Here is a 14,748-nt window from a genome sequence, read left to right as displayed (position 1 = left end):
GGTAACACTTCCTTCAGTAGTTTAGTTGGTATAGGATCTAATAAACATGTTGTTGTTTTAGATGAAGTGATAAGTTTATTTAACTCTTTTTGTTCTATAGTTGTAAAGCACTGTAATTGTTCTTGCGGGGTGATAATTGAGGCTGAATTATAAGGCGCGTTTGAGGATTGAACGTTTACAATTGTGGTTCTGATGTTTTCTATTTTCTCAGTGAAGAACTTCATGAAATCATTACTACTAAACTGTAACGGAATATTTTGTTCAGGAGACATCTGTTTATTTGTTAGTCTAGCCACGGTGTTAAATAAGAACCTAGGATTGTTTTGGTTGTTTTCTATTAGTTTGCGGAGAGAGAGAGAGAGAGAGAGAGAGAGTTTTAACAGCTCACATTTATCAATGTGAATGTCATTTATCACATTTATCAAGATTTACATTTAAAACAGAAGATTTAGAGGAAAATTCAATATGTTGGACGGCAATCAGTATCTGTGATTCATCTTTTAAAACAGGGTCGTGTGACTCATGTCGTCAGATTCTTGACTATAAGTAAATAACTAAGGGGGTAAACCTGACCAACTCCTCTTGAAGAGAAACTGAAACACCTGATTTAAGGAACAGGGATTATTGTAAAGAGTTCTTATAAATATGCAGAATGGATCACCAAACCCAAGATTTATGAGAGATAGAAAAATAAACTAGAATAAAAAGAGAATAAAACTAATCTTTAACCAACTCGCTATAGTCTAATAAATCTAAAACAAGTCGGGTATTGTTTGCTATATGTCTTTTTGGCATTAATCCTGATTGAGTCTCATCAATAACTGAACTCAGAACACACTGAAGTCTTTTGACCAAAGCACAGGCTAATATCTTATAATCATTATTAAGAAGACTAACAGGCCGAGGGAGAAACGAGGAAGCAATAACACTCAAGATCCTCAGGATAACTTGTGTAATAATGTTGGAGGCTGGAGCTGAACTCTGGGACTGTGACCCTCCAGGATCGGATTACTCACTGTTAGAGCGCCACCCTGTGGCTGAATAACGCGAGGACAATAAACCTCTTACAGAAGTGTTTCTTTCGGTTTTGATTTTGTGCTGGTGTTGAAATGGCGTCGAGTTCAGGTAAGAATCAAATTAAGGCACAAACATAGCCTATGAAGGAATGTTTCCTCAATGTTTTGTCAATCAAAATGTGGAGCGGTGTATTCGTTCCATGTGTTTCCTGTCTGAAAACAAATAGATAATTTGGTAAATTTAAATTTAACAGAATTTATCAACTTGTTCCTGCTGTGGTTGTTTTAATTCACATCCTTTCTAAAAAATACGAAAATTTTTGGTTTAATATATTCTTAATATATAAGACTGTCAATGATCTAATTTCATGTTTTATATTTTATTTGTTCATTGTTTATTTTGTTGGGTTTTAGTTGGAGTTGGTCAGAACTGTTTAAAAAAAATTATAATTATAATAAATTATATATATATAGCCTATATATGCGCATGATGCCTGCTGCCTTTGGGCTCAGTGATGTTGAATTTAAATGACATGTAAAATAAAGACATGTTATGTTACATAGTGATGTAATGGTGTTTTCTGGAAGGAAAGGAACTAAAGAACAAATAATTTTTATCAGCTGAAAGGCAGAATACAAATGTTTTTATTAAATTAGATAAACATTATATAACAGTTCCAGGTTATGTTTTGGTGTTGGTAACATGTCCCACATTGTCCCACACAAACTTATAATCGTCCCACATTTGGTTTGTTTGATGGTGGTCACCCTAATTACATTACTAACTTAGTCTAACATGATAATTCATACATACATCACAGTATGTCCGGATTTTGATTCGTAAACAGTTGGACGTTTTACATAATGTTATATTAATATGAAACACAAACAAACAGATCCAATTCTGAAATTGCAGTTTATTATTGAGTCAACAATAAATTACAAACAATGCGAAATCTACGTTAATTACAATGTTCTTTTACAGAACTCGGCATAACAGCTAGCGGTTTTCTGCCTCCTGGATGCGCGCGCATCCGGTATTGTTTGTATACAAGAAACCCGTGTATTGCATTTCGGAGGCTCGATATAAAGACCAATGAGAACATTGTGCAATGCGACTGCAGTACTTTATTATCTCTATTATATTTAATATTTATACTCTCAGTGTCACTTTCATGAAAATAAAAAGTCGTTAAAATAAAAATAAAAAAAGAAAATGAAATGCTGTTTTAAAAAGAATGGTCTTGATGGGGGAGGAGTCAATTAGGCCACGCCCAGGCACCGCGCGCATTAGCAATAGTGATTATATTAGCATTAGCTCCTCATGAAGATCGATTATAATCACTGTCTATGATTATAATGAGCGCTGTTAAATGTGAAGCAAAAGACCGCGGACTTCAGACACTTCTCAGAATAGATCAGATTCAGAAGATAAAAACAGACGCATTGTTCTCTCCTAACTTGGTGGCTTAAGCCCCTGATTATTGTTAAAAGCTCCTGATCTTTTAGAAAATTGACACTATGTATAATGTTATTGTCTGTTTACAGTATTAATTGAATAAAGAATAAGGGTAGAATATATATATATATAAACCACAGGGAACATGGTTGAATGTACAAATGGTGTGTAAATAGTGGTTTGTTTGTGAAGATGAGATGACTATCATTTAATTGGTGATAAAATTATATATTTTTGTATGATTGTGTTAAGTGTGTAATTGTTCACTGATTAAAGACCTCTGTGTGTGTGTGTGTGTGTGTGCGTGTGCGCGTGTGTGTGTGTGCGTGCATGTGTGTGTGTGTGTGTGTGTGTGTGATTTTTCTTCCAGCAGCAGGAAGAAGAAGTCCAATCTTTGAACGTCCTAACAGTAAGTGAATTAAATCACTAGCAGTGATATTAAGATGTGTCAACTTGAAACTTGTATGTGTCCCTTTAATGAAACATTATGGATAAAGGCCCGTTCACACCAAAGACAATAACTATAAAGATAACCATAAAGATATAGTTCTAAAAATTGTTCTCAATATTAAAGAATAGCAGAGATCACATCACAACTATAACGATAATGGCACAGAGAAATGATAATTAAATGAATGTGCAGCAATTTGTACAAATAGAGACTTATTTGTGAACACAAATGTTTTCTTTTGTATAAGCGCATCATAATTTGCACATGCAACAAAGAAGATGTGCATTTCTGAGTCGATACTATTTGATTCATCTGAAATTTTGACACTTTTATTCCATCCACACAAACACACACACACACACACACACACACACACACACACACACACACACACACACACACACACGGCTGTCTGAGAACCACTAGATGGCAGTAGCTGCTAAAACAGACAATGGCATCATAATGGGACCTTCTAAAACACTTAACGTAAAAAAATGCTTAGCTTTTAAATGTAAGACGACGGTGGTATTAAAAAAACAAACTCTGTAAACACCCTTTTAATACCTTATTAGTATGTGCAAAAAATAAGATGAGATAAAAAAAAAGAGTTAAAACAGCAGAAATTTAACATACAGTCACCTGTGCTTGACGATTATTGACACAAATGTCACTCTATAATGTTACATTATAAATTAATACAATGAGGTTATGTATTAATACAAAATAAATACTTAATAAAAAATAGATACTTAAAAAAAAAGTTTTAACTTTTTCTTTACTCTTTTACTAACACTTTGAAACTTCTAAAAACAAACTGTCACAAAACATATTAAATAAATTATTTGCAAAATATCCTCCAACGTTTTGCAACACTTTGAATGAGTTTGCAGTTTGAATGATGTCTTGAATGAACATGACGGAGTATGTTTTTATGTTTCCACTGTTCGAACGTGCCCGCGCCACACACGCACACACACACACTCACACACACACAACATATTCCAGCATTGCAATCTTGACATCGCAGCCTGTTCATTATAGCCTTAATAAAATATAGTAATAATATAGTCAATCTAACATATAAAAATTACACTGCTCTAAATAGTCAGTAGTACAATTTGTACATTCACAGTAAGCACCGCTCGACTGTGATGTTTCCAAGCACATTTTTGCGCGTGTGAAGAGGATGATTTTTTGGGATATTGGAATGTGAGTGAAGTACAAAACCTATAATAAAGAATAGTTCTACCAGAAAGACTCGGGAGATAAAGTGATGTAACAAAGGCAGTACATACTGATACACGTGTAGCCTTTCTCGACTGTTTACGTTCATTAAAGACATAACCAACTATGTTTGCTAGGATACTCGCCAAGACAGGCATGTATGAGCTCAAGGGTCAAATCAGTCAAGATGAACATTTTACAGAGTCTATTATATTTATTTCAGTCTCTGCCAGTGAATATACCAATGTAGCAGTTCTTATAATGGGATAAATTATTTAAGATTTATCTGAAAAGGGAGGAAACCCACAATTTAAGATTTAAAATGCATCAGCTATTGAAGGTACCTTGATTGCAAAATTATTTTTATGCTGTCCTGATTAAACCTTAGGGGCCCTATCTTGCACCCAGCACAATTGACTTTGTACAGCGACGCATGTATCATTCCTATTTTGCACCCGCGCAAAGCGGACTTTTTCCTCCACAGAGGCACGTCGGTTAACTAAGAAATACACTTGCGCTCCCCGGGGCGGTTCAGCGCAAAGAGGAGGCGTGTTCCGGCGCAAACGTTCCCTCATGCTATTTTACAGGTTTAGAAAACAATTGCGCCACTGACCGAAAAAAAAAAAACAGTTTAAAGTCAGTGGCGCGTTGCGCATGTTATTCATATGCTATTTTAAGGGCGCATGCTTGGCCATAATCAATGTAGTGTGTGCACAACATACACTTTGATTCTCTCATCTACACAGAAGCAGCAGTTCTCATTTTTGCAAATCATACATTATTACGATAGATAGATAGATAGATAGATAGATAGATAGATAGATAGATAGATAGATAGATAGATAGATAGATAGATAGATAGATAGATAGATAGATAGTTTATTATAAAAGCATGTATCTAGCTTACACATTTACCCAAATTATCATATGCCTGTTTAATGTTTAACCGAAGTTAATTTGGGTGGGTTTCTCCATCCCCAACGTCCCTGACGAGAACGTTGGTCTCCTCGGCTGTGAACCGCTCCTGGCACGCGTCTGGCAAACCCACCGTTATAATAAGAATCCGCTTTAGAACAAGCGCGTCTGCTCTTAAAGGGAATGTGAGATGACGCTCTGATTGGTTTATTTCACGTTACGCCCAAACCACACCTATGAATAATGAAGCTACTTCAGACCAACACATTTTAGATTTGCGCCTGGCGCAAGAGTCATTTATCCCGCCGGGAAAATAGCAACAGAGATCCGCCCACAAAGTTACTTGCGCTTTGCGCTTTGACACTTGCGTTTCAGATCGTTAAGCAAGGCTGACTCTGTACTGTGAAGTGCTCTAAAACCAGATTGGAAGTTATCCAAAATGTTAAAGGCATCCAGGTAAGAAGTAAACTGTGAAAGCACTGCTTTCTCTAAAACCTTGGAAATAAATGGGAGTTTAGAAATTGGCCGGTAGTTACTAGGGGTGCAACGGTACAGATAGCCCACGGTACGGTCCGTACCTCGGTTTTTGGGCCACGGTCTCGGTTCGGTTTCGGTACATGTTTTGTGCAGAAAGAGACTGCTATTTCATCCCAAAAATATGTTTTATTTTTCTTATGAGCATAAACAGAATGTCACAGTAGGAAGAACATCAATGTATGGAATAAATTAACACTCTAGTCTGTACTGAACAACACTAAGGAATTCAACCTCTTCAACTATCACTTATATGAAATACAAAATGTAAACAAACACACTTCAAAATATTCAAGTGGATCCCAATTCCAAACCTTGATAACTGGTATATGAAGTGATCAATGTGAAAGAAAAAGTGCACTTTTACCTTTAACAAACATAAATTAGCTTGTGCTTTGAATAAAAAAAAGCAGAGCAAAATAATATAATAAAAAAATACTGCATTCAGGATACAAAGTGCAATGTTATTTACTCATCCACTATTGAGAGATTCTTGTGCAAAAAGATGAGTCTATCAACACTGTCTGGTGCAAGGCGAGACCGGTTGGCACTAACGATGTCCCCAGCAGAAAATTCTCAACTTTTCAGAATGCCGCAAGCGCACCGTAGGTCACGTGACAAGAACCAACCAGAGCGCAGCTGATGGTTGCTTTAGCAACGACAGACGCCTCCGGAGCGCAACCGCCCTAGCGCTTTGGAAAAAGGAGAACGCGGCGCGCCTAGCGTTTTCTACGCGTTTTTAGGCGCGATATGTGAATGGCGCCTAAAGCAAAAACTAAAAGGATCAGCGCGAACTCAAAGGCAAAACCGAAGTCCCGCGGGACACGAGGGTAGATTGTCCCGTGCAGGGCTGACCGAACGGTCCGGGATTTTACCGTGTACCGTTGCATCCCTAGTAGTTACTAAGAACAGATGGATCAAGGTGAGATCAGGCTGAGTTTATAGTTTTAAAAAGAACTTTTGGCCTGTTTGCATTCATGGCAATCAAATTTGAAAAGTATTGAGATTTTGCATCACTGACCGACGTTTGATAGGAGGCAAGACAATCTTTTAAAATTTGATAAGAGACCTGAAGCCCATCCTTTTTCCACCTGCGTTCAGCCCTTCTGCACTCCCATCTGAGCACACGGGTAGAGGCATTTAACCAAGGTTGAGAATTAGATTTAGGTTGTTGCCTTCTAGGCTTCAGGGGAGCAACAGTATCCAATGCAGTAGAACAGGCAGAGTTGAAGACGAGAACCATCTGGTCAGTGTTCATATCAGGTGACAAAGAGACCTCACAATTAGAAAAGATTGTAGAGATTGTAGTGCAGTAGTGGCATGAAAAACACGGGAGCTGCACACAGGCTGAGAGAGGAAGGGCTGTACATATGGGACTGCAGGTTCAAATAATACAGAATAGTGATCAGAGATACCAGTATCAAATACTTCACATGAATGTATGGAGAGACTGCGAGTCAAAATAAGATCTAATGTATGGCCCAGGTTATGAGTGGGAGAAGAGACACACTGTGCGAAACTGAGCGAGTCAATGAGATTCATAAAATTTTTAACCATAGGTTTAGAGGGGCAGCAAACATGGATATTAAAATCCCCCAGAACCAACAGTCTATCACAGCGTGACACTTGATTTGACAGGAAGTCTGAGAGCTCATGAATAAAAGTTGTGCTAACTTTGGGTGGTCTGTAAATCAAGATACAAATTAGAGGACCATCGAGGTCGATGTGCAGGAGTTGTGCCTCAAAACTAGAAAAGGCATCTACAGGCAGTAGTTGACATTTAAATGACTTCTTGAAAATTGTAGCTAGACCACCACCAGATCCATTTGGCCTGGGAGAGCTGTAAAAGGAACAGTCAGGAGGAGATAGTTCACCCAGAGACGAAAGATCGTCAGGTTTCAGCCAGGAAAATCCAGAAAATCCAAGGCATAAGATGAGAAGAAGTTGTTCATAATGAATGTTTTATTTGACAGTGACCTAGCGTTTACTAGGGCCATTTTCACTGAAGGCTGAACTGTTGCAGAGGAAGTTGTAACTGGCGGTGGAGCCCCAAGTGGGGCATATTCCAGAAAACGGTGATTTGCAAAGTTAATATTTCCACCCTCTCTGCGAGATTTTGCATACAGCCGACGAGAAGAAGACCAGACAACGGGGATAATACATCCGTCAACTGAGGGAACTGAGGTAGTGAGCCCAGTGCAATGTTTGTGGGAGCCCCGATGTATGTAACGAGGCCGGCGAGCGATACCAAGAGCAGTGCAGTGATTATAAAGGTTAGTGGGCAGCGATGGCCGAACTTTAGGGTTCAGGTGATGCAGATCCAACGACGAATAGAAAGTCATGTCATAAAAACCCCACCAGCAAAAAGGCAGCAAAGTTTCTTGAGACAGCGTGCAAAAATAAAAAGCGGATAAAAAAGTTACAGGCAATAAAAAGAGGAGGATCATCCTAAAGTCGCCCGTACCCAGCCAGGTTTAAAACCACGTTAGCCAGCACACCGAGCAGCTAAACTACAACACAGTGCAAATATGTGGAAGATACAGCCCTTTCTAAGACCATATCAACCAGACCAGCATCCGGCAACCGATAATCCTAGAGAAAGTGGATACTTAGGGACTGTTCGTTTTTTATTTAAGGGGCCACCGGAGGAGTTTTGAGATCTGTTGTCAAAAAAGACATGACCCTCCCTTCGCCAGCAATACATTTTTCTATGACCCTCCAAAATGATTGTGAAAAAAGGCATGACCCTCCCCGATAATTTATTGATTAGCCTACTTCTGTACTGGTTTGCGCTTGGCAAAGATGTTCAGATAGCTATTGTTTTTTTTTGTTGTTGTTTTTTTAAACCATAACGTTAAACTCTTGCTTTCTCATCTTACTAGGGCTGTAACGATAGACCAAACCTACGATTCGGTTCGTATCACGATTTTTGATTTTAGATTTGAAAAAAATCATGTTTTCGGTGCTGATGCGGTGTGACGCGTTCAACATGTGGGTGGCGCTGCGAATAAAGCATCTAAAAGCTGTCACAAAGAACCGGCAAAAGTAATGATTATTAATATGTCAAATATAGTAAGGAGACATTTTAATTGTTTATTAATAAACAAGTGTTTTCTGTGTGGACTGCAAAGATGAAGTTGACGATGCGTCGCGATCTTCTCAGAAATGCACATTTCATAAGCAGAAAGCAGTCTGTTTTCCTTCGTTTTGAATTGTTCTGTTTAAAAGTAGACATTTCAAGCTTTCTATATATTTCTCAGGTCTGTGAGGCAAGTATACCTTACGCTGAGTTTCGGTTCATTAATGAGACAAGAGTCCAGTTCACTCGCCGGCGCCTCCGTGTCATGATTATCTATTTTCTACTGTATTTACTTATTATGTATTAAAATTGGTTGATGAAACATTGATTAAAATTAAGATACAATTAATAATAAAACGAAATTCACTTTAAAGAAAGGCTTTGTGCTTTCTGTTTGAGGTCTCTGTGAAATTTTTAAAGTCGCTTTCAGAGCAGTCATGTCCGTGATAGAGAACTGTCACGCCCGTAACATTTTTTTTTTTTCACATAAATGCGAACACGAAAAATAAAATAAAAATAATATTTTATGTTTTGTGGAGGCCGATCTTTATTCATCCGGTGGGTATATATCTTTGGGTTTGCACAGATTACTAAAAAATATTTTGACACCTAAAAGTTAAAAGATTTTTTGTGTCACGTCACATGTGTATTTCCCTCATATTATAAAATGCATGTGTAGACTGATATTTTTCTAATGTCTTGACTCCTTTCAGACGTTTCAAAATATTGGTATTAAATGCATTTTCTGAGAATTTATATTTCAAGTTTTGACTGCAAATGTCACGTCCATAACACTGGAATCGCCAAATTTTAACGAATTTATCCTCAACTAGTTTTTGTGGTGTAGGTCTACGTATTTTATTATCAGTGCCGCTGCTAGCCATTTTGGTGCCCTAAGCATAATTCCTTTATGATGCCCCCCACCCCGACCCCGGGAAAAAAAACGTTTGTTTTTGCCAGTTTAACTTTTTATTACCAAACATATAACTCAATACCAATAACACAATGGCAGCACCACAGTATAAAACTTAAGAACACTAAAAAGAGAAAGTAAAATCTTCACAGCTTTGCTGACTTTGTAAACATATGTAGAATAGCCAACACTCACTACACATTTTAAAGTGCAAACTTTTCTTCAGTAAACCGAATAGCAAAATAAAAAACTATCAAAATAATCCAGACATGTTTTTCCCAAATTCAATGTCACTTTGAATAAATTACATTTATTAGACAAAATATTCAAACAAAGAATCTCATACGGAAAAAAATTATAAACATTTAAAACTGAAAGCATGGCAGCCAAGGAGTTCTCCCCCTTTATTCCTTATTTATCAACTATTTGATAAATCTAATCTAATCTAATATAATATAAAAGCATAATAGAATGAGGTGCAATAATGCACACAATTAAACAGTATTGTTTGCTTTACATCATTTATATTGACATTTTATATTTTTTATATATTTAACAGGAATTGTTAGTCTACCATGTGCACTGCACTGACTGCTAACGTTAACTGTTACTGAGAAAGTATTAACCACCGTCACGTCAAAATAAACCATAAACTACTGCTCAATATCTAAAGAAAGATAGTAAAGAAAGTAACAACTAGCTGGCGTCAGTTATTTGTAAAACAGGTAGTGTTTAACAGTAAAATCTCAATTTAGCTTGCACCGAAGTTATAAGTTATAATAACATAGTTTGCTAACATTAACGTCAGCAAGTTCGAGGCGTGTTAGCAGCAGCACATGCAGAACATTTCCCTTATTTAAGAATGATTAAACATGGACTTACCTGCAAGTGATGCACGGGCATCATCTCGCAGTTTCTTCTTCTTTTTTTTCTCAGATCCTAACTCCTGCTGTCTTTTAGGGGCCATTTCCAAAAAAGTTGCCTACTGTCTGTCTGTCAAACTTCGTTCGCGTTCGTCCTTCGCAAAGGCGCCCGCGCAAACAACCGGCACGGACCATCCAAAGCGGGGGGGGGGGGGGGGGATGGGTAGGCTAATGAAATAATATCGGCATTATAATTTTTTTTTAATTAGGCTTTTTTTGGTGCCCCCTCAGCACTTGGTGCCCTACGCACAGCGCGTGATGCGCGTGGTGGGAGCAGCGGCGCTGTTTATTATGTTAACTTAAATAATACTAATAGTAATTTAAATATGTGGTAGCCCTACATCTTACACATCGTGGAAACAAAATAAGAATGGAAACTAAATAGTATTGCGCTACAGCGCACATTTTATCAGCTGCAGTTCTGGCGCCTCAGTCCCAATACTGTAAAACTCGATGTACATTCACATCACATGTTAATGCAGCGGTAGAGTTACACTCACAGGACACTGTGCACTTATTCGCAATCACAAGAATTCATTATTTGCTCGTGCTTTAAAGCTTTGCCGGGTAAACATTTCATTGGCATTCTGTTCTGACATGATGCACTTTTTCTAAGCGCGAACTGAAGCGCACACTGTCAAACAGCGCCAAACTGGATTTTTGTTGGGTCAGACCCATCTGATATCGAAGGGGGGCTGATAACGCGAGATCAACATGGAGCTAAATGGAAAAAAATAGCACCAAACAAGCCACTTTGAAATATTCCCCCTAGACTAAAAAAAGTTGGATGACCCTCCCCTCAACAAAGAATAAAAAGACATGACCCTCCCCTATTTTCCTCCGGTGGCCCCTTCCATAAATACCGAACGGTCCCTTACTCACGGAAGACAGATGAAGTAGCCTGTTGCTTCAGTGGCGAAAGCTCGCGTATGGCAGGTAACAACTTGACTGAAGGGATACAGAGACAGTTCATAAACAGCGCCGTATTTAGTCAAATCAGCGTTAAAAAATCTGCAGGATGGACTCAAGGGAGTTAGGATCCAAAAATTAAAACTGCACGCTTAAGTAGTCCATAATTAGTCCACAATTTGTCACGAAAAAGAAAGGATAGCAGGAGAGCAGCGGCTGTCAGAACACGCCAGCGTTCGCTCAATCAACGTTTCTCCGCTCAATCAACCACCTTTCAGTGTGGGAATCCTCCTTCTGTGGCCTCCTTATCATTAGACTTTGTCAGCATGTGATGGATTTAGTGAGGATGCCCACATGTTGTGCGAGATTGAAGAGGAAAGCTTTCCTCCAGCTCATGCCTACAGGATAAGACTGTCACGAGCGATTTCCTCTGGAGGAGTTCAGGAGGATTTGAACGCACTGTTAGTTCGCTTCTCATTAGTAGCTCCAATTGTGAGCGATTACAGATGGAGAGTTTCAGGGTTTGGGGTTGAGGAAATGAAGCGAGGACACGGTTGGGTCTTTGGATGGGTTTTTATTAATTATGACTTGACTTGACTTGACTTGACTTGACTTGACTTGAGCACACAGCAGGGAACACAAGGTGTACATACAACAATGGACCAGCACAGGACTGCAAACACAGGGAGAATAAATAGGGAGAGCAAACAAAGCAGGTAACGAGGGAGGACAGGTGGGGCAAATGAATCAATAATCAGGTAACAAGATGGGAGGGGCTAGACAATGGACAGAAGAGCACATGGCACAAGGAACACATGACAACACTCATAAGCCACGTGTTCACACAAAACATGACAACATGCAAGCACACAGCTAGTGTAAAACACAAGCTGCATGCAACACAGCACAAGACTAAACATGATATGAATGCACATGAAACAAGGCTCATGGACAAGACTAAACAGGAGTATCAGGGCTCTGTCACAAAACCAAGAAATAGACAGAAGTGACAGAACCCTGACAGAGAGACAGACAAGAGAGAGAAACATACTAAAAATTGCACACAAAATATATCCTCCTCAACTACACTCAAATAATATAAAATGAAAATAAATAAATTATTTAAACAAATTAATATTTCATGTCCATTTATTTCTATATTTGGCAAAAAGCTGCATTGTAGTAAAGTAATGTACAGTCAGCTTCTGCTTCACACCAGATTCCTGATCACCCTGTTAGGGTTTACATATTAAACAGAGATTTGTCGAGGTAGCTAGCCTTTACCTTAACCTGTTTTTACATAAGTTCACAATGATCAGATGGGGGAGGTTACAGCTTTTTTTAACCCTTTCATGCATGAATTATGATAACCTCAGTCAGGATTTTTTTCCTATGTGTTTTTATTGCTCTTAGGGCATGAAAAACAAGAATTGATTTTTATTTTATTTTTTTACAAATTTTTCAAAGAGATCTTCAGATGTCCACTTGAGTGGACAGCATGCGGTTAGTTTAAACTGAAGATATACTGTATTAAATATAAGACAATAATCAAACAGATAAAGTATGTGAATTTAACAAACTAATCAATGCAATTATATCAAATAATGTGAAAACTATAAAATATATACAAAAAATATAAATGCAAAATATTGCAATGGCTTCATACAACTTCATACAAGTTGCACTTCGCGTATCTTTGATATCAGAACATGAGGACGTGATTCCATTAGAATTTTCTAAAGCCTGTCAAGGTACAACTGTGGAAACCACTCAGATGCTCCCTCCAGTGCACCAGAGTATGGAGATTTACCCTTATTAGCTGATAATTCTGATTATGTCCAAGATGGACATGCACATTTCTATCATAGCCCTCCTCTGAGAAAACCTAGCGATACGTTTTTTCAATCTCATCTGAAATGATAACCCAACCCCCAACACCAACACGCATTACAAGTAATTTAACATGCATAACGCATTCAGATTACTTTTTTGACGTTACAAGTAAAGTAATGTGTTACAAGTAACATGCATTACCTAATCAGATTACTTTTTGATCTAACAAGTAATTAACTACAAGTAATGTGCATTACCTAATCAGATTACTTTTTGATGTAACGAGTAAAGAAACGCATTACAAGTAACATGCATTATGTAATCAGATTACTTTTTGATGTTATGAGAAAAGAAACGCATTACAAGTAACATGCATTACGTAATCAGATTACTTTTTGATGTTATGAGAAAAGAAACGCATTACAAGTAACATGCATTACGTAATCAGATAACTTTTTGATGTTATGAGTAAAGAAACGCATTAAAAGTAACATGCATTACGTAATCAGATTACTTTTTGATGTTATGAGTAAAGAAGCGCATTACAATAACGTGCATTATAAAATCAGATTACTTTTTGATCTAACAAGTAAAGTAATGCATTACAAGTGTCATACATTATGTAATCACATGACTTTTTTCGATGTCAATGAAAATTACATTCTAATAATACAAATACATTTATTTACAGTAGAAAAAGTCAAATTTAAGTTTTAAATTTCAAAAACAATATTCACATTATAATTATGAATTGTAGCTGAAATATAGCCATTGCATGCATGACGTCCACTACAGTGGACATGTGATTAATCAGAGTTTTCTCTCAATCTAAAATCAAAACTTGGAAAATTTTACTGTGATATGACTCATTAGATATTGCTTGATGCTGCAATATTTTTTTTACCTACAAGAGTCTCCTAGGATAGAAGGAATGGGTGGATATTCTGGAGAAACTTGGCATGTCTGACTGACCCTTGGCCATCTTGGTTTGGAGGGGAAAAAAATCGAAACACAAAGGCTTGCCACTTGGTTGCAATTTATAGGATGATGCACCAGGGTCCAATGAAGAGATTGATGCGCAACTTTGCCATAAACAGGGGTGCAAACACATGTATGGTCAAAAAAGAGAGAGGTAATCGAAGCCCTCGTCCCGCGGCAAATATCCAGATACTACAATGCCACCATCCCCAACCCACCCCTATAGGCACATAGAGTCAAATGAAATTTAGAAAAACTATCTTGCACTTCTTCTTCTTGCTTTACTGCTACTTCCTGAAAACAATTTCACCTGATGATTTGAATAGCTCTTTTTGTAAAGAATTAATAATTCTAGGATGATTGGGGTAATTGTGTAGGGTAGGCCTAGTGCATCTGCATAGATTAGAAACTAATAAACAAAATACAAATATAAATACAATAAAACACAAATACATGAGAAATAAAGCAGTGCTTTATGTTTTTCAGGTAAATTAACTGTATTAAGTATTAATAC

At 37.6% G+C, this 14,748-nt stretch overlaps 1 protein-coding gene across 5 annotated transcripts in view; it reads left to right on the top strand.

The window, feature by feature from the left end:
- Nucleotides 1-14,748, top strand: part of LOC308701497 (uncharacterized protein) — a 49,442-nt gene that overhangs the window by 27,708 nt on the left and 6,986 nt on the right. For 4 of the 5 annotated variants that reach the window (XM_081383818.1, XM_081383815.1, XM_081383816.1 and 1 more), the window contains one exon: nt 2,846-2,884. In XM_081383818.1, the coding sequence (XP_081239944.1) occupies nt 2,846-2,884 (39 nt within the window). The remainder of the gene's footprint in view (nt 1-2,845; nt 2,885-14,748) is intronic. The other variant, XM_081383817.1, reaches the window with a different exon arrangement.

Source organism: Scardinius erythrophthalmus, assembly GCF_964197995.2.
Source record: "Scardinius erythrophthalmus genome assembly, chromosome: 14".
NCBI lineage: Eukaryota > Metazoa > Chordata > Actinopteri > Cypriniformes > Leuciscidae > Scardinius > Scardinius erythrophthalmus.
The sequence above is the reverse complement of the archived record's forward strand: the minus strand, read 5'-3'. Positions and strand labels throughout refer to the sequence as shown.